Consider the following 19,998-nt stretch of genomic DNA (forward strand, 5'->3'; position numbering starts at 1 on the left):
TTCAAAAATCCTATTGCAGATCCTGAGACCATTTCACAGGGACCCAAGGGCATTAAAGCTTCTACTGCCTGAAATCCTTCCCCCTCTGATAGAGATTCCAGGGCACTGGATAGATGGGGTAAGAAGGTGTACAGTTAAGCAACTTTGGCCATTAGGACCTTAAACTGCCAGTTTCATATGTTAAAGTATCAGCAGCATATTATTGGATTGCTTAAACAGAAAATGATGATTCCTGATTGTGCTGAAAATAAGGATTTACAGGATTTAATGCATTCTGCTGAACAAGTTGGAAAACATACTTTGCAATGTGGTTTTGTTTCACTAGAGGCATCTTGCAGGGCTGCTGTCACTTGGTTTGTACTTAGAAGACATGCTTGGCTTAAGGAGCAATCCTTGCCAGATCATGTTAAAGCTAAATTACTGGATGCTCCCTTAAATCAGGACTGCCTGTTTGCCAACAAGACAGAAGTTCTTAAAAAGTTGGAGGAAAAAGCTAAATCTATGCAAACTGTTAAAGATTTTTTACATATACAACCTCCAAGATTTAGTTGGCATTGACCTTCTAAGAACCGGTCCTTTCCTGCATTTTCCAGACCTTCAGTCCAAACCCAGATCCAGCAGAGCAGCCAGGCTTCAGTCCCAGGGTACACACAGGACTAAGCAGTGGGGGGGCCCCCACTACCAAATCTGGGAGTAATAGAACTCTGGTAAACTGTCTCAATAGCTTTTTTAAAACTTCTAAGCACTTCTCAACTGACTTCCTTTTTGGGGGGAAAGATTGATGCTCGTGTTTCACTGTTGCAGTCATTACATTTGGGTAATCTTCTGGCTGGTTGCCCTCAGTCGGCCTGATTAACAAAGTCTTGGGTCCTGTGTCGGTTGCTGTCCCTTCTATGACTTCTGGTCGTCAGGGGTATAAAACATGCAGCTGACGCCATTACATCAGTCTTTCTTGCCTCGTGGTGCCCAAAGCAGAAGCAGTTCGCAAGTGCCAGTCGGCTGACTCCTGAAATTTTCGTTTTCTAGTTTCAGAACCTAAGTCTTCAACTAAAAGCTAAGTACCCCGTTGGGGAAACTTTTTCTTGCTCCTTACCGATGTCAGTAAAAGTTAATAATTGTATTACTTGTGGGAAGCAAATACCTCATAAGGATTTTCATTTGTACTGTATTCCTTACCTAGGTTCTGATCACGACATACATTGCTGTCGGTTTTGTGCTTTGTTTAATCAGCACACTATCCATCATCTGTATATTTTTGCTTCAAAATATTTCAGTTCTCGGTTTAATTATCCAGAAATGACGTCGGTTAGCCATCCGACTACCGGAGTACCGAAAAAACGCAAAGAAAAAGACAGACAGGCCGTTGATGTCCAAAACTGCCGACTACGCTTCTCCTAAGCCAGTCGCCAGTTCGCCGGTACTCGGTGAGGCGCTTTCGCAGCTCCTGATACCCACTACTTCTGATTCGCAGGCCTCTACTGAGACCCATTCAGAGTCCGGTATGCCGTGAGATGTTTCACATATGGAAACCGTGGTTGTCTCTACCTTGGATGGGTCCGGAGCCGCTGAGCAGGCACCGGCTTCTGAGGGTGTATTCAGGCCTACAGACTTGCCTATTAAATAGACTCCAACGCTAAGGCCTAAATCTCGATCTATGTCTAAAAAACTGACGCCTAGGCCACATGTTCAGGCCCCTATGCCTAAAAAACAAATGATCAAAATTGCTAAAGATTTAATTACTCTAATCAGGGGTAGTCAAACCCCTCCCACCCCTTCCAGAGGCCTAGGATTGAATTTGACTTTGAATCTTCTGAACAGGGCTCTGTTTCTTCTGACTTTTCTAATGATCTGGATTTGTCCATACCTACTTATGAGGACTCTGATGCAGAGGATTCCATTCCCTTTGCTTCTCCGCCTGAGGATTTATCTTTTGGGAAAACTTTACATACCTTAATTCCACTGGGAAAGTCAGGATTTCTCTCAATCCAAAAAGAGGCTTTTGGGGATTTCTTTCTTCCTCAGGATAGGCCTTTGGCTATACCTCCTGTACGAGATATATTGTTGAGTTTTCAGAATCTGGTATTGCCCCTGATTCCTTGCCTCCAGCTCCTAGCAAACCAGACAGGTGCTACAGGGTTCCTGATCCTGTTGATCCTGAAACCATTTCTCAGGGGCCCATGGGCATTAAGGCTTCTACTGCTAAAAATCCTACCCCTTCTGATACTCCAGGGCGCTGGATTGATGGGGTAAAAAGGTTTATACTTCTGCAACCCTAGCTTGGATGCTTCTTTACAGCAGGTCCGCCTATTTGACAATAAGGCTGAAGAAGTTCTTAAAAAGATGGAAGATGAAGCTAAATCTATGCAAACTGTGAAAGATTTCTTACAAGTGCAACCTCCTAGATTTAGTAGGCATTGGCCTACTAAGAACTGGTCCTTTCCAGCTCCTTCCAGAGCCACTATGGTCAAACCCAGACATTCCAAAAGAAACTGGTTTCAGTCCCAAGGGACTTTCAGAACTAGGCAATGGGGTGCTTCCACTTCCAAATCTAGAAACAACAAGGCACCACCCTATGGTAGAGAGTCTCAATGACTTCCCTTTAAATTACCAAGCACTTATCTCGTAGTTGCCCCTTTCGGCCGAAAACTGGCACTTCATTCAAGAAACTGGCAACTTATAACCCAGGACAAATGGGTTTTAATTATAGTGTCCCAGGGATACAGATTTCATTTGCATACGTTGCCAACTCCAAATGGATGGCCAAACCTGCCTCCAAACTAGTGGGCAGAGACTCCGAAACAAGTACTTTCCCTCCTAAACGTGGGGCCTATTCATCTAATACCAGAAGAGGAAAAGGGACAAGGTTTCCATTTCAGACTTTCCTGGTACCCAGAAAAGACGAGTAATGGCGTCCAATTCTGGACCTTTCTACTCTAAACATTTTTCTGGACATTCCAAAATTCAAGATGTTGACCCTTCACCAGTTGCTTCCTATGCTAGGCAAGGATGCCTGGTTGGCAACTCTCGACTTAAGAGGCTTACCTGCATATCCCAATCAGGGAATTTTGCAGAAGATTCCTACACTTCAAAGCAGGCTGCATGCTTTATTCGTTCTCTGCACTGCCCTTTGGCTCGTCTACTGTGCCCAGGGTATTCACAAAGTGCCTGGCTCCAGTAATTGCATTTTGCAGGCAAAGAAATATTCAGATAAATCCATACCTGGACGGTTGTCTAATTCAGGCAGAAAACCAGGCCATTCTTCTAAAACATCTGGCGTTTGTAAAAAGAGTTCTAAGCTGTCTAGGGTACACCATAAACGAAAAAAAATCTCAACTCGTATCCTCTCAAAAGATTACATTCCTGGGTACAAGCTTGAATACAACTGCCCAGATGGCTTTCCTTATGCCAGAAAAGCAAATTAATTTGGTGACTTACTTCAAACAGGTGGCCACAAAAACCCTGCTAACTGCAAGGCAAATACTGCAAGCCTTGGGGTTCATGGCCTCCTGCATTCTTCTAATTCCATATGCAAGACTGCATATGAGGAAACTTCAGTGGTACTTAAAAAGTTTATGGAGTCAACATTGCCACAGCCTGGAAACAATGAATGTTAAGTTGTCCATCTCGCCTTCGTTCTTGCTGTTAGGGTTCGGAGCCGATGTTCATAGTGTTTCACTGTTGCAGTCATGACTGTAGGGTTCTCCCCTGCCGTCAGGCAGTCCTCGGTTGGCCAGAATCCCAAAGTCTGGGTCTGTCGTCGGCTGCTCATCCATGCTCCCCGACGTCAGAGTGCCAGGAGTACAAAGCCGGCAGCCGACACCATGTTCTCCAGTCTTTCTTGCCGTGCGGTGATAGCAGTTCGCAAGTGCCGGTCGGCTGACTCCTGACAATTTTTCTAATCGTACTTCATTCCAAAGACTTTCTTCTCCTACTCAAAGCTAAGTACCCCGTTGGGGAAACTTTTTTCTTGCTCCAGTCCGATGTCAGAAAAAGTTAAAAATTGTATTTCATGTGGGAAGCAAATACCTCATAAGGATTTTCATTCTTACTGTATTCCTTGCTTAGGCCCTGACCACGACGTAGCTAGTTGTCGGTTTTGTGCTAGATTCAATCAACGTACTATTAAACGAAGGTACGATTTTGCATTTCATATCTTCGGTAGGCGTTTTAATTACAAAATGTCGTCGGATGCGGTTTCAGCTACTGGGGTTCACAAACGACGCAAGGATAAAGACAGGCCTCCGAGGTCCAAATCAGACAATATTGTACAAGCAGAGCCAGCTTCAGGTTCGGCCGTCGTCAGTGAGGTGCTTTTGCAGCCCCTGTCATTGGCCATTTCGGAACCGATGGCCGAAACGGACTCCCACGAGAAGCCAACTAGGCCTTTGAATATTTCTGTTGCAGGACCTTCAGACAATGCTCCTTCGGATGGGCCCAGAGCCGCTGTGCAGGTACCGGCTTCCGAAGGGGTTTTCAGGCCTACTCATCGAAGACTGCAACCCAGGCCTCTTCTGATCTGGCACCCAAGCCTCAGAAACAGGTACTCAAGATGGCTGAAGACTTACTATGATTAGGGGTTCACATCCCCCTCCAGATAAAAGGGCAAGACAGGAAGTGTATTATGACTCCTCTGATCAGGCTTCTGTTTCTTCAGTTTCTTCTTCTGATCAGGAATATTCTTTCCCTCCTTATGAGGATTCTAATGCTGAGGAATCCATTCCTTCAGCTTCTCCCCCTGAGGATTTCTCTTTTGGGGAAACTTTGCATGAAATGAGGGAACATTTTCACTGGGAAGGACAGGAGTACTCAGAATCTAAGAAAAGACTTAGGGATTTTCTTCTTCTTCCCCAACATAGACCCCTGGCTATTCCTCCTATTTTGGATATTGTGGATGATGCTTTTTCGGAGGCTAACTTAACTCCTGACTCTCTTCCTCCAGCTCCTGTTAAGCCAGACAGATATTATAGGGTTCCTGATTCCCACCAGTTTTTATACAAGAATCCTACTGCTGATCCTGAAACCATTTCTCAGGGTCCTAAGGGGGTTAAGGCCGCTTCTGCTAAAAAAACCCATTCCCACTGAGAAGGATTCTAGATCTTTAGAAAGATGGGGCAAACAAAGTGTACACTTCTGCTACTTTATCTATTAGGGCATTAAACTGTCAGTTTCATATGCTGAAATAACAGCAATTTCTTCTGTCTGTTTTAAAACAAAAGTTAACTTCCATTTCCGCCTGTGCAGATAAGGAATTACATGACTTAATGCATGCCACTGAACAAGTTGGGAAGCATGGTTTACACTGAAATTGATGACTTGGAGGCTTCTTGTAGGGCTGCTGCCTCTGGCACAGTCATTAGAAGGCATGTGTGGTTAAAGGAACAAAACTTGCCAAATCAAGTAAAAACAAAATTATTGGATGCTCCTGTTAAGCATAATTTTTTGTGTGGATCTAAGGCTGAAGAGGTGATAAAGAAGATGGGAGGACAAGGCAAAATCCATGCAAACAGTCAAGGATTTCTTACAAGTACAGCCACCCAGATTTAGTAGGAATTGGCTTACTGAAAATTGGTCCTTTCCCAATTCAGGCAGGCCTCCGAAGGGTAGATACAGACGCTCCCGAGGAAGGCCCCAAACGCAAGCTTCTTATAGACCAAGACAGTGGACTGCTTCCACCCCTAGGGGAGGAGAGGACAAATTGCAAGCACGTAGAAAACAGGCTCAATGACTCCCTCTGTTGGGCTGCAGGAACTTCTTGCCTGGAAGCCCCTCTCGGAGGAAAACTTTCTCTTTTTCACCTAAATTGGACTCCTATAACCCAAGACAAGTGGGTTCTGGATGTGGTTTCAAGAGGTTACAAATTCCATTTTCATACCCTACCAAGACCAAGCGGATGGCCGGATCTACCAAAACATCAATGGTTAGAGGCCTTAAACCAGGTGGAAGCCCTCTTGGCTATGAAAGCCATAGAACTGGTTCCACTTTCAGAAATGGGACAAGGTTTTTACTCAAGGCTCTTTCTAGTCCCCAGAAAGCAAAATTCATGGAGACCCATTCTGGATCTGTCAGTCTTGAACACTTTTCTCGAGATACCAAAAATCAAGATGCTTACTCTACAGCAGCTACTTCCAATGTTTACCAAAATGCATGGATGGTAACTTTGGATTTAAAGGAGGCTTATTCACACATTCCCATCAGGCAGGAGTGCAGAAAATTCCTCTGATTTTACTTTACCTGACAGACCTCTTACATAAGGGTCTCTCTTTTTCTTCCATAAAGATACATGCATCTGCTATTTCTGCTCAATATAATACAGACCCTCCAATCTTTTCCCACCAGCTCATGAGACAGTTTCTCAGAGGAGCTAAGAACTTAAGGCCCCCTAGATCTCCACCCATTCCTGCCTGGGATCTCAACTATGTTTTGGAAAAACTCACCTTACCTCCCTTTGAGCCTGCTGCCACATCTGACATCAAGTTTTTATCTTGGAAGACAGCCATCCTGTTAGCTCTGACCTCTGCCAGGAGAGTTTCGGAGTTGCAAGCTCTCATGGCTGTGGAACCTTATATTATTTTCCACCAAGACAGGGTGTCTTTAAGGACTAATTCTACTTTCATGCCTAAGGTGGTTTCCAAAGTGGCTTTGAATCAAACTATTCACCTGCCAACTTTTTTCCCCAGTCCTCAAAATAGGGGGGAAAGGATCTTGCGTTCCTTGGATGTACACAGACAACTACGTTTTTACCTGGACAGAACCAAGGACATCAGGAAATCAGAGCAATTGTTTGTTTCTTATGCTTCAAGTTCCCAAGGTAAAGCCATCTCAAAACAGACCATTTCTAAATGGATTGCTCATGGAATCAAATTTTGTTATTCACACCATGGAAAGCAAATCCCAGGGAGTATAAGGACTCACTCTACCAGAGCTGCTGCCACTTCAGCTGCCTTCCTCAGGGGAGTTCCTACCAAAGACATTTTGGAGGCTGCAACTTGGAGTTCAGTGCATACTTTTTCTAAGCACTACAATTTACCTCTATACTCTAAGTCTAGTGCAGGCTTTGCTTCTGCAGTCTTGCAGGGCGTTTTAGTCGCCCCCTCTACTTTATGACCTCCTCCCTTTTACTCTGCTTTGGGATTCAACCCTACAGTCATGACTGCAACAGTGAAACACAAACATAGTACAGTTGTGTACACTTACCATAAATGTAGATGTTCGAGTGTCTTCACTGTTGCAGTCTGGGTTACCCTCCCTCCTGTCCGCTCTTATTTTTTCTTTTGGTGGTTCCCTTCTTCACCCTTCTTCTGAGGTGTATTTGCAAAGGGTATGGGATTTTTCTCATTTTGGAACACCTGACATCTGGGGCAAGAAAAACTGGAGAACATGGCGTCGGCTGCCGGCTTTGTACTCCTGGCGCTCTGACGTCAGGGAGCATGGCTGAGCAGCCGACGCCGGACCCAGACTTTGGGATTTTGGCCGACCGAGGACTGCCTGCCGGCAGGGGAGAATCCTCAGTCATGACTGCAACAGTGAAGACACTCTAACATCTACATTTATGGTAAGTGTACACAACTGTACTATCTTCTGCTCCGACTCTGCCATCTTCAATAGCTCCGAGAGCGGTTTACTGGCTCGAGGCTACCCCTTTCCCAGCATGCCCAGCGTCGGCTACCCAGATCTCATTTGCCGCTTCAGCTGCAAGGTTGCTTCCTTACTGGCTCAGGCTTAGTATAGTTTTTTCTATTGATATATTTTTATTATTGAAAGTTTGCCAAGTTTTTGTCTTTTTTGTCTAGATAATGTTCCTTTATCCCTTATCGCGTTCTTGTGTATTTTAAATCAGAGGCTTTCCTTCTGTTCCTTAACTTAACAAAAAAAAAAAAAAAAACAAAAGTCCATTTCTATCTTGTTTTTTGTGGTATAGCTTTTTATTATTGTTGTTGTGGTTTTTGTTACTATTATGTCTAAGGATACCAAGGTATCTGGCTTCAAAAAGTTTGACTCATGCTGTCAGAAAATGTCTCTGACAGGCACACTAGTTGTGCATATTGTTTGGGCGCTGTTCACCTGCAGGACTCCTGTTCTATATGTCACGCTTTTAGTTCAAGGGTCCTGCAGGAGCGCAAAAACATATTAAGCCTTTGGGGATTATTGAAGCCTCAGGATTTTCTGGCTAAAAGTACTCAGCCAGTGAAATCCCCTAAGTCTGTCAAGCCGTCGGCTCCACCTTCGGAGCAGACTCCTTTACTTGGCCAACCAAGTATGTTGGCGCCGGCTGGCACTGACAAGACTACTCCTCCATCGGCTCCATCTGCTATTTCGTAGCCATCTTGGAGCCATAAGAGACTGAGGTCTCCGTCCTTGGAGTCCATCCACACCTCAGTCGCCTTTGTTACAAAGTGAACATAGCCATCATTCTTCCCACTCCTCGCGATCCTCTAGATTATCGGATCATGATGTGGAGAGAGTAAGTCAGTTGCTTAAGTCACAGGCACTGGCAAAAATTCTGTCCAGCCCACCTCAACAGGTATCTGCTCCAACCGCCTCTATTTCTGTTTCTCCTCCAACTACATTTAGCTCTGAGCCGGAGACCATGGATCCGCAGGTAGTAGAACAGTCTGTTCCGACTATCACCTCTCCGGTTCCGACGTCTGCTCCGATTACCTTGATTGTACCTTCTGTCGAGGGATCTGGGCACCGAGGCGCTCTCTGCTCTGAGGGGGGGAGTGGCATCAGACCCTTGTCCGACCCCGTTCTCCCCCTCGGAGCTGCGGCGCAGGTGAGCTCGGCTCCATCATCGGCCTCGGAGCCGACACCCTTGATGGGGAGAAAGTCTCCTGTTTCTTTTGAGCTGGAGCTTTTTCTGCCTAGTGGTCAGGACACCTTCGAGGTCATGCGGAGTGTGCTGTCCCCCGAAACAGCTCTACTGCCAGCTCCATCGGCTCCTCCCACCCATGGTGTCTGTTACAACCTCTACTCCTCCTCCAGACCCCAAGCGTAGGGAACCTATGCCCCAGGACACCCCATTGGGTGATCCCTCTTCTTCCGAAGCCTCCCCTGATCACTCGGAGAAGCCTCCCCGGAAGAAGTGCAAGAAGAAGCACATAGACTCCCCTGAGCTGTCACTTCAGATACAGACATGGATGAATTGGAAGGGTCCCCAAGGTCTCCCTCTGAAGATGTTTCTTTTTCGGACATCCTTGAAATGCTTAGACCGAGGAGGGACTGGACTTCCCTAGCCCCTACCGAGGACGTCTGTATATCTGGACACATTCGGTTCCTGACCTTCCACCTCCTGGGTATCTCCTCGTTTCGATCCACTCATGTCTGTAGTGGCTTGAAAAGCTTGGTCAGCTCCAGATTCTGCGGAACCTACTCCGAGGAGACCAAACAAATTTATTACAGCCCCCAGGACAAATAAATTCCTCTCCAAAGGTGTACCTGTTGATGCCATGGTGTTAGCAGCAGCCACCAAGAAAGAGCAGAAACCTCTTCATCTGTTCATCCTCCGAACAGAGTCTCGGGCAATGGACAGATCTGGAAAGCGAATGTTTGCTTCAGCGATCTTTTCAATGATGTCCCTGAATTATGTATGCCATTTTACACGTCTTCAAAGGGATCTCCTGAAAGAGTGTGGAGATACTTTTCAAGATCCTACAGCTGAGGGAGCATCAGCTAAAGTAGCTTTTCAGCTTGCGACTCTTAATTCGATAGTCAACTCCTCCATGAGGCTGATTTCCTATGCAGCTGATGGAGCGAGCAGAGCCGCAGGGACAGGTGTGGCTCTCAGGAGACATGCTTGGATGTGGCTGTCAGTTTGCGGAACCCTTTCAAGCGTCTTTCACCAATACTCCCTTTAGCTCCTTTCTTTTTGGGCCTCAGGTGAAAGAGATGTTGACCAGGTGTGAGCAGGAAGGCAAGACTCTCTCTGCCATGGGCGTCCTTTTTCCACTCCTTCCAGAACTTTTCCCAATGGTCAGAGAGAGGAAAGATGTGGTTCCGAAAATCCCAGGGACGCTTGCCTGACGCACGTGGTGATTTTTTTCCCCCGGGACAGAGGGGTAAACAACAACAACAGATGCCACCCTCATGGCAGAGGAGGACCGCAGACCCAGGATGACAGAAAAACCTTCTCTGCCAAACCCTTCTGCATCCCTGAAGGGTTGCCTGACTTCTCACCTCTGGAGGCAGTCGGGGGGAAAACTTTTGCTGTACCCAAAAGCCTTTCAAAATATAACGAGACAGATGGGTACTATCCATCATATCCGGAGGTTACAAAATTCCCTTCCATCAATCCCCCATAGAATCAAAAAAGCCCATCCCAGATGTCCCACCCAATCTAAAGGATCAAGCAGTCACAGAAGTTTCAAGACTGCTAGAAAAAAGAGCCATTCAAGAAGTCCCCGCAGACAAACTAGGATCCGGAACTTACTGAAGATTCTTTTTGGTACCAAAAAGACAGGGGATTGGAGACCAGTACTGGATCGCAGCAGATTGAACAAATCTGTACAAAAAGAAAAGTTCCGAATGGTGACACTGCAGTCCATTTTCCCTTTTCTGGGTCATAACAATTGGATGTGCTCTATAGATCTTTAGGATGTGTACTACCATATCAAGATGGACAGACTCTCCAGGAGATTTCTTCGCTTCCGGGTAGGGGCCAGTCATTACCAGTTCAGAGCTCTGCCCTTTGGTCTCACCTCCTTCCCCATTGTTTTCACCAAGTGTATGGCAGTAGTCACGGCTCAACTGAGGCGTCAAGGATTCCAGGTGTTTCCCTATCTAGACGAATTACTCCTGACTGCTGCCACCAGGCATCAACTCTTAGAGGCACGGAATTATGCAATCACATCATGCACTCAACTAGCAATTACAGTAAATTTTGAAAAATCTGCCTTGTTGCCCTGTCAGTCTATCACATACATAGGAGCAGACACAAAAGAAATGTTTGCACGATTACCACAGGAAAGAGTTTCCACTATTCGTCAACAAGTGTTAATTCTAATGCAGAGCAAAACAGTTAGTCAGACATGTCCTCCAAGCACTAAGTTCCATGGCAGCTGCCTTTCTTCTTGTCCCATTAGCGCGTTTCCCCATGAAAATCCTTCAGTGGCTTCTTTTCACTCAGTGGTCTTTCCAGGAACTACCCATGTCTCACATGATCCTGATCACAGAAACATGCAAAAGGCACCTTTCTTGGTGGATGGTCTCTTCACTAGTAATTGAGGGCAGACCTTTCATACAACCCCCTCCGGTAGCCACGGTGACCGCAGACGCCTCCCTGATTTGGGGGGGGGGGCATTATCTAGGCAGGACAGTCCAAGGCACTTGGCAACCTCACGTGTACCATCTGCATATCAATGTCCTAGAAATGAGAGTGGATATTCATAGTGTTACACTGCTGCAGTCATCACACTTGGGTTATCCTGCCGTCAGGCGGTCCCGCAGTCGGCCAGAGTTCCAAAGTCTTGGTCTGGCGTCGCTGTCGCTTCTTCCCTGATGTCAGTATGCCTGGGGTATATAAGATGCAGCCGACGCCATTTTCTTCAGTCTTTCTTGCTGTGCGGTGCCCGAAGCAAAAGCAGTTCTCAAGTGCCGGTCGGCCGACTCTTGAGATTTTCAGAGTCAAATTTAATTTCCGAAGTCTTCAATAAAGCTAAGTACCCCGTTGGGGAAACTTTTTTCTTGTCTCAGACAGATGTCAGAAAAAGTTAATAATTGTATTTCTTGTGGGAAGCAAATACCTCATAAGGACTTCCACTCTTACTGCATTCCATGCCTAGGCCCTGATCACGATGTCACTAGTTGTCGGTTTTGTGCCAGATTTAACAAACGCACTGTAAAACGACGTTTTGATTTTGCTTTGCACTACTTTGGCCGAAGGTTCAATTATACAATGCCGTCAGAACAACCGACTGCAATTCATAAAAAAAACGCAAGGACAAGGATAAAGACAGGCATCTTTGGTCCAAAACCGATGACGAAGCCTCTTCTAGGCCAGTCGCCGGTTCGCTGGTTCTCAGTGAGGCGCTTTCACAGCCCCTGACACCCGCTACCTCAGAGGCACAGGCCGCCTCCGACTCCCACGTGGAGACAACTAGGCCTCTGGAAACTCAAGGTATTGGGCTTACGGAAACTAATCCCTCAGATGGGTCGGAGCCGCTGAGCAGGCATCGGCTTCTGGGGGTGTTTTTAGACCTTCACAACTTACCATTAAAGCAACAGCCAAGGCAAAAACACCATTAAAGACAAAGAAGCAAGTACAGCATTCTCCTGGACAGTGTTCCATGCCTAAGAAACAGATGCTCAAAATGGCCGAAGACCTCATTACTCTAATCAGGGGTTCCCTTCCCCCTCCTGAGAAAAGACCTAGGCAGGATACAGACTATGATTCCTCTGATCAGGTTTCCATTTCCCCTGATTCCTCTTCAGACCCAGGGATACACTCTACCCCCTATGAGGAGACTGGTGCTGAAGAATCTATCCCTTCAGCCTCTCCTCCTGAGGATTACTCTTTTGGGGAAACTTTACATACCATGAGGTAGCATTTCCATTGGGGAAAATCAGGATTATTCAGAATCCAAGAAAAGGCTTAGGGACTTCCTTTTATTGCCTCAGCACAGGCCTCTTGCTATTCCACCTGTGTTAGATATTGTGGATGATGTGTTGTCTGAATCCAGCTTATCTCCTGATTCTTTGCCCCCTGCACCAACCAAACCAGATAGGTACTATAGAGTCCCGGACTCTCACAAGTTTCTTTATAAAAACCCTTCTGCTGACCCAGAAACCATTTCCCAGGGTCCCAAAAGGGGTTAAGGCTTCCATTGCAAAAAATCCAGTCCCCTCTGACAGAGATTCTAGAGCATTGGATAGATGGGGGAAGAAAGTTTACACTTCTGCAACTTTAGCAGTAAGGGCTTTAAATTGCCAGTTTCACATGCTTAAGTACCAACAATATTTAGTGGCTCAGTTAAAACAGAAAATGCTTACAAGCTCAGAAGCTCCTGACTATAAAGAAATACAGGATTTATTACATGCAGTTGAACAGGTGGGAAAACATACTCTGCAATGTGGTTTTGATTCTTTAGAGGCCTCTTGTAGAGCCGCAGTTACAGGTTCTGTGATTCAAAGACATGCTTGGTTAAAAGAACAGAGTTTACCTGATCATGTTAAGGCAAAATTATTGGATGCTCCTTTACAGCACAATACATTGTTTGGTGTTAAGGCAGAAGAGGTGTTAAAGAAAATGGAGGATAAAGCTAAAACTAATCTAAAGATTTCTTACAGGTACAGCCACCTCGATTTAGCAGAAATTGGCGTACAAAGATTTGGTCCTTTCCAATGTCAGACAGGCCACAGAGAGGCAGATCTCAACCCCAAGGCTCTAACAGACAACGACAGTGGGGTACCTCAACCCCAAAAGGAGGTGAGGACAAATCTCAACCATACAGGAAACAGTCCCAATGACTTCCCCCTTCGTACGCCAAGCACTTGCATTTTGGCAGCACCCTTAGGGGGAAAACTAGAACTTTTTTGTCAAAATTGGCAAACAATCACCCAAGACAAATGGGTTCTGAATATTGTCTCAAGGTTACAGGTTCCACTTTCACACTTTACCAAGGCTAAAAGGAATGCCAAAGCTGCCACAAAATCAATGGGCAGAGGCTCAAAAACAAATGTCAGCCCTCATGGACATGAGAGCTATTCAAAAAGTACCACAGCAGGAACAAGAACAAGGATTTTACTTAAGACGCTTTCTGGTCCCCAGAAAGGACAAAGCCTGGAGACCCATACTAGACCTTTCAACTCTAAATACTTAACTGGATGTTCCGAAATTCAAAATGTTGACACTACAGCAGCTTCTTCCCGTGCTGGGCAAGAAGGCTTGGCTTGTTACTCTGGACCTCAGAGGCATACCTGCATGTCCCTATCAGACAAAATTGCAGAAGATACCTCAGATTCAAAGCTGGTACAATGCACTACCAATTCTCTGTACTGCCCTTTGGCTTATCTACTGCACCCAGGGTCTTTACAAAGTGCATGGCACCAGTAATTGCATTTTGCAGACAAAAAGGAATTCAAATATATCCATACCTGGACGACTGCCTCATTCAAGCAGAGACAAAGGACATTCTTCTAAAGCATCTGGCGTTTGTAAAAAGGTTGCTAATTTCTCTAGGGCACGCAGTAAACGAAAAGAAGTCAAAACTAGTGCCCTCACATCAGATAATATTCGTGGGTGCCAGCTTAAATACAACAGCCCAGATGGCTTATCAGACAAACAAGGACAACTGACTCAATATTTTTAACTACTAGCAAAAAAGTCCCATCTCCCTGCAAGAAAAATTCTGCAGGCCCTGGGATTCATGGCATTCTGCATACTACTAATTCCATATGCCAGACTGCATATGAGGAAATTACAATGGTAGAAGTGTTTATACTCAGCACTCACAGTTTAGAAGCAGTAATACCAATAATTCCCTGCCTACAACAGGAGTTTCAATGGTGGGCACAGGCATGTCACCTCAACAAGGGTCAGCCTTTCACTCTACCCACAGCCAGGCAGACACTAACAACAGATGCTTCGGACTACGCCTGGGGAGCACACATGGCAGGAAAATGTATTCAGGGCAAGTGGACCACAGACCAAATGCATCTTCACATCAATCAAAAAGAGATGTTGGCTGTTCAAAATGCCCCAACAGCTTTCAAGGACCTTCTGCATCCAGGACATTTATAATTAGACAGATAACACCACAGTATTGTGGTACATAAACAAGCAAGGGGGTACTCATTCTTATCCCCTATGCAGGCAAGCCATGACCTTGTGGAACACAGCTCTAACTTATCAAGTTAATCTGCAAGCACAATTCCTGTCAGGACAGAAAAATACTCTGGCAGATGATCTAAGCAGAAATATCATGGACCCTCACGAATGGAAACTGAATTCACAAATCTTCAGCATGGTAACGCAAAAATGGGGATGCCCACACATAGATCTTTTTGCCTCACCACTGAATTGCCAACTACAAAAATTCTGCACAAGGACTTATCACACACAAGCATGGAAAGTGGATGCTCTCTCATTCAGTTGGAAAAGCCTAAACATTTATGCCTTCCCACCACTGCCTCTCCTTTCAAATGTACTCCTAAAAGTCAGCAAAAAACACAGATGATCCTGATTGCTCCAGACTGGCCACGCCAGCACTGGTACCCGATCTTAAAGAACTTAGCTCAAGGCCCACCATGGATTTTGCTTCAAGTTTCACACCTTCTGACTCAACAAAACAATCAGATCCTGCACGGTCAGCTCAAAACCGTAAACCTGGCTGCATGGCAGATTCATTAGTCAAACAGGCAACACCTCTCTCTAAAGCTGTTATGGATGTCATTTTGGAGGCCAGAAGGCCTAGCACCAGGAAATCTTACTCAGAAAAATGGAAGAGATTCTGCGCCTGGAACCAGGCTCAAAGCCTTGACCCTCTTGTCCCAAACATTCCTCAGATTTTAAAATACTTTACTGAGATGCTGGACAAAGGCCTATCCTTCTCATCAATTAAGATCCACGCCTCTGCCATTTCAGCACATTACAACATGGATCCTCCTTTATTCTCTCATCCCTTGCTAAAGCAGTACCTCAATGGGGCTGAAAACATAAGACTGCCCCGGAGAGCACCAACTTGGGACCTCAATTTTGTTGTGGAAAAACTGACCCTGCCACCTTTTGAGCCAGCCAGTACAGCCATTCTAAAATTTTATCATGGAAAACAGCTCTGCTCCTTGGCAGTAACTTCAGCACGAAGAGTCTCAGAGCTGCAGGCATTAATGGCAGTGGAACCTTTTATAATTTTTCATCTGGACAGGGTTTCTTTAAGGACAAACCCTACCTTTATGCCAAAGGTGGTATCTAGTGTGGCTTTTAACCAAACCATCCATTTGCCAACTTTTTATCCAAACCCCCAGAATAAATGGGAGAAACTTCTTCACTCTTTGGTCATGCACAGGCAGCTACACTTCTACTTGGACAAAACAAAAGCTTTCAGGAAAACTGAGCAACTGTTTGTAGCATATACTGCAGGATCACAGGGCAAGGCCATCTCAAAGCAGATCATCTCCATATGGATAGGACACTGTATTCGTTACTGTTACATGCAGCATGGGAAATCTGTCCCTAATAACATTAGGCCACATTCTGCCAGAGCAACAGCCACTTCAACAGCCTTTCTCAGAGGAGTACCAACCAAGGAAATTTTGGAGGCTACAACTTGGAGTTCCTTGCACACCTTTACCAAGCATTGCCACTTGCCTCTTTACTCTAAATCCAGAGCAGGATTTGCCACTGCAGTTCTGCAGGGCCTCATAGCCAATCCTAACTCTTTATAGACCAGCCACCCAGCCTCAGCTTTGGGATTCTACCCAAGTGTAATGACTGCAGCAGTGTAACATGATGAACATAGTACAGTTTTGTACCTACCATAAATGTAGATGTTCGAGTGTTCACACTACTGCAGTCCAAATGACCCTCCCTCCATCCCCTCTGTCCTAGTTGGACTTGCCTATACCTTTCTATCCTATACAACCTTTGCAGTGTATTTGCTTGTAACTGAAGGTATTGTTTTTATTTTATATATATGTTTTATTAGCAATATGTATTGCCTACCTACTTGGGGGCACCTGACATCTGGGGCAAGAAAAACTGAAGAAAATAGCGTCCGATGCATCTTATATACCCCGGCGCACTGACGTCAGGGAAGAAGCGATAGCAACCGATGCCGGACCAAGACTTTGGAACTCTGGCCGACTGCGGGACTGCCTGATGGCAGGATAACCCAAGTATAATGACTGCAGCAGTGTGAACACTCTAACATCTACATTTATGGTAGGTACAAAACTGTACTTTGTGTAGGAACTTACCAGAATGATAGATGTCTTTCTCTTCTCTGTTACAGTATTCCATCACACCCTCTTTCCCCCACTTACTGGTTTTCTTGGATACATTGATCCTCATTCCTTTAGACTGTCTGTCTGAGGCTTCTGTTCTGAGACTGGTGCACTCGTGCATCTCTTTTATGGCTGACTACTGATAGTAGCCTATGTCAGACATACCGCACATCCTAGGTAGTAAGAGACTTTGATATACTGGCCTACGTTGGGTTGTCGCCTTTTCAGACAGCTCCCTTATATTAGGAATACTGCAACAGAGAAGAGAGGCATCCATCATTATGGTAAGTTATTCCACAGCTAATCTTTCCTTTGTATGTCCTTGTGTTCTATCTAGGGGTCACGTAGTTAGGGACTCGGTCCCATTCGTGACGATGAATGAAAATTGATGTCCGATAGTTCTGTACTCACCTTAACGTTCCATCTGTATTGTCTGTTTTCATTCAGCATCACATCCCCTCCCTCCATTCCCCAACCCTTCCTCTTTTTTTTTTTTATGCCTTGGGGCCAACATGAGGACACACAAGATTTCCCCAGGTCTTGAGGGCTGCTCTCTCTAAACCAGGGATTGTAGTTCTTATTCTAATCTGTTCATAAACAGTTTCCATTTGTCAAGATAGTTTAGTGTGTGCTTTGCAGATAATGTCTATTATATGTAGTGTAAAGGTCCTTTTTGGCATGTTTCTTTTCTGTAAAGGTATAAGTATAATATGAGGTGATAGGACAACAGTGCATTGTGGGTAAGTTGGAGCTTGAGAGCTCGAACATTACAACGAGCTGTAGTAATGTCTGAGTCTTATCTGACCTCTGATACCGAACCAATTTCTGCGGCTGAGTGCAAATAGCACAGATGGAATGTTATGTTGAGTACAGAGCTTTTTATCTTTTTGCAGAACATACTTTGTTAGTTGCTCATGTGGTTATTTTACAGACACTTTCTGATTCTTGCATAGCTTGAGTATTAATCTTGGTGTTTCATTTGGGCTGTAGGATTATAATGTAATTTGTTTTTTATTTTTTTTAGTGTGTGAAGAGGAGGAGGAGGAAGATGACCTAGATGAAGAGTTTGAAGGGGAAGTGGGAGAAGAGGAACCTGCTATCCTGGCATCATCAAACAATGCTGAAACAGGCTCTGATGAAGAGGGGGAAAACTGTCCGATTTGCCTGAATCTCTTCAAAGGACAACTTATTGGAACGCCTGAGAACTGTGCACATTTCTTTTGCATAGACTGTATTCTTGAATGGTCAAAGGTAAACTATTTCAATTATAGGTATTCTTTTCACAGGTGGTTGAGAATTGTTGATAAATCTCTTTGCAGTATTTGTCCTGTACTGGGGTGCACCCTGTTTATGGATGCCTTTCTTGTATTTTAATTGGCTTTGTCAAAATGAGCAATGTGCCATTTTAGTGGAGACTTGGAGAAATGCAAATGTTGCTTTTTACAAAAAAGTGCGTTGAGTGCACATATACTGTTCAGATGCTTCACTTTACAGTTACAGATTTTAGTACATGTATGCACTACTCTACTGATAGGCTTAATGGAGAACTTCGGTTGATATCTTTGTAGTTCTGTCGCAGTAATGTTTCTTGGTATTTCCTTCCTTAAAGTCCCTAAGCTGGCTCAAATACTAAAGATGATGTCTTTCCCTTCATGGCCTGGTGGACACCCTCGCTTTGATATTAAGCCATTGGTGGAATAAATTGTAGTTAACAGGTGCCATTTTCAGTTCTTAATTGCTGTCTGAAGTTCAGTAGTCATCTCATATATGTGCATAGTCAGCGTGCTGGGTCAGTTCGAAGACCAGAGATCAGATACGTAACCCCACTGGGAAACATTTTCTACAAATAGTTATTTTTCAGAAATATCGGTAGGTCAGGAAAAAATTAATTTTGATTGCTGGAAGCAGGGTTCCTCATAGGGACTTTTGTCTTAATTGAGCACTGTACGTCTAACTGTGCTTAGTGTTTTTTAGCAGCCAAACCAAGTATATAAGGCCAGGTCTCTCAAATGATGTTTAGAACAGTAGTACTGCTTGTGGCCTAGGTATGCTGTGTGTCCACCAGTCCCTCCTCTCTGTTTGGAAAACAGATGAAAAAGCATCACAAGGAAGGAGGTATTGGTTAAACCGGTGACACAGCTTCCCTGTCTGGTAAGCTACACAAGTTGAATTGTCAAATGGAGGTGAGGGACTGCTGCTGCTGCTGCTCTTATGGAGTCCTCTGGCAAACTCCCTTGGTAGACTGCCATGCATCACCTCTAGCATCTGAGCCAGGAGTATGCAGGAATCAGATGGGTTCTAAGCTACTTTGCAGGCCCTGGCTTTTGAGGCTGGGATTATGGTTATAGTCGAGAAGTAGGCATCTTCTGCATTGTCAGTGAATAGGTTTATGGGGACTTGGATACAAGTGACAGCTGCTCACCCATATCCTGAAGCCTTGCCTTCTTAAGCAACCCCCAGGTGTACTCTGGCAAAGAGCTCTGTTGCTGGAGCTTCCCGTAGTAAGCGAAAGACGGGCATTATGACTCAGCAGAACACCTCCCTATCCCTTTCTTGAAAAGAGAGAACAAGAAATAAATCCTGTCCTAACCTATCCCTTACCCCCCCAGAAAGAACAGGACAGATTGTCCCAGTTCTTACCACAATGGGAACAAATGACACAAGACACTTGGGTTCTAGATTTCATAAGATTAGGATACTTTGTGCATTTTTGTGAAAAAGGCAATGATGTTCTTCATGTTTCATTGTAGCAGTCCTGACTTGTGGGATTTTCTGCTGTAGAAGCCCTTGCCCTGCCTGACTACCAGAGTAAACATTTTCCTCCTCTTAAAGGTTGGTGGACATTCTATCCAGGATCAGTATGCTTGGGTATAAAGAGAGCTAGCTGATACCATGACATCAGTCTTTTCTTGCCTTCCGAGCTCAAAGCAGTGGTTCAGTGCGTCTGTTGGCCCGCACCACAGAGAAGGCCTCTAAATGCCAAGTACCCTGTTAGAGTCTTGCTTTAACCCATGTCATGTAAGATTAACAGTAGTCTTTGCTGTGGTAAACAAATCCCCACAT

The 19,998-nt window shown here is 45.0% G+C and overlaps 1 protein-coding gene across 1 annotated transcript in view; it reads left to right on the forward strand.

Annotated features, from left to right (window-relative positions):
- LOC122791440 (PHD and RING finger domain-containing protein 1-like) overlaps positions 1–18,309 on the forward strand; it is a 501,969-nt gene extending 483,660 nt beyond the window's left edge. Inside the window, exon 3 of the mRNA XM_044059183.1 lies at positions 17,960–18,309. Within this exon, the coding sequence (XP_043915118.1) occupies positions 17,960–18,309 (350 nt within the window). The remainder of the gene's footprint in view (positions 1–17,959) is intronic.
- The last annotated feature ends 1,689 nt before the right edge of the window (positions 18,310–19,998 follow it).

The sequence above is a fragment of the Protopterus annectens genome, chromosome 17.part0 (genome assembly GCF_019279795.1).
Source record: "Protopterus annectens isolate FY-2018-M chromosome 17.part0, PAN1.0, whole genome shotgun sequence".
NCBI lineage: Eukaryota > Metazoa > Chordata > Ceratodontiformes > Protopteridae > Protopterus > Protopterus annectens.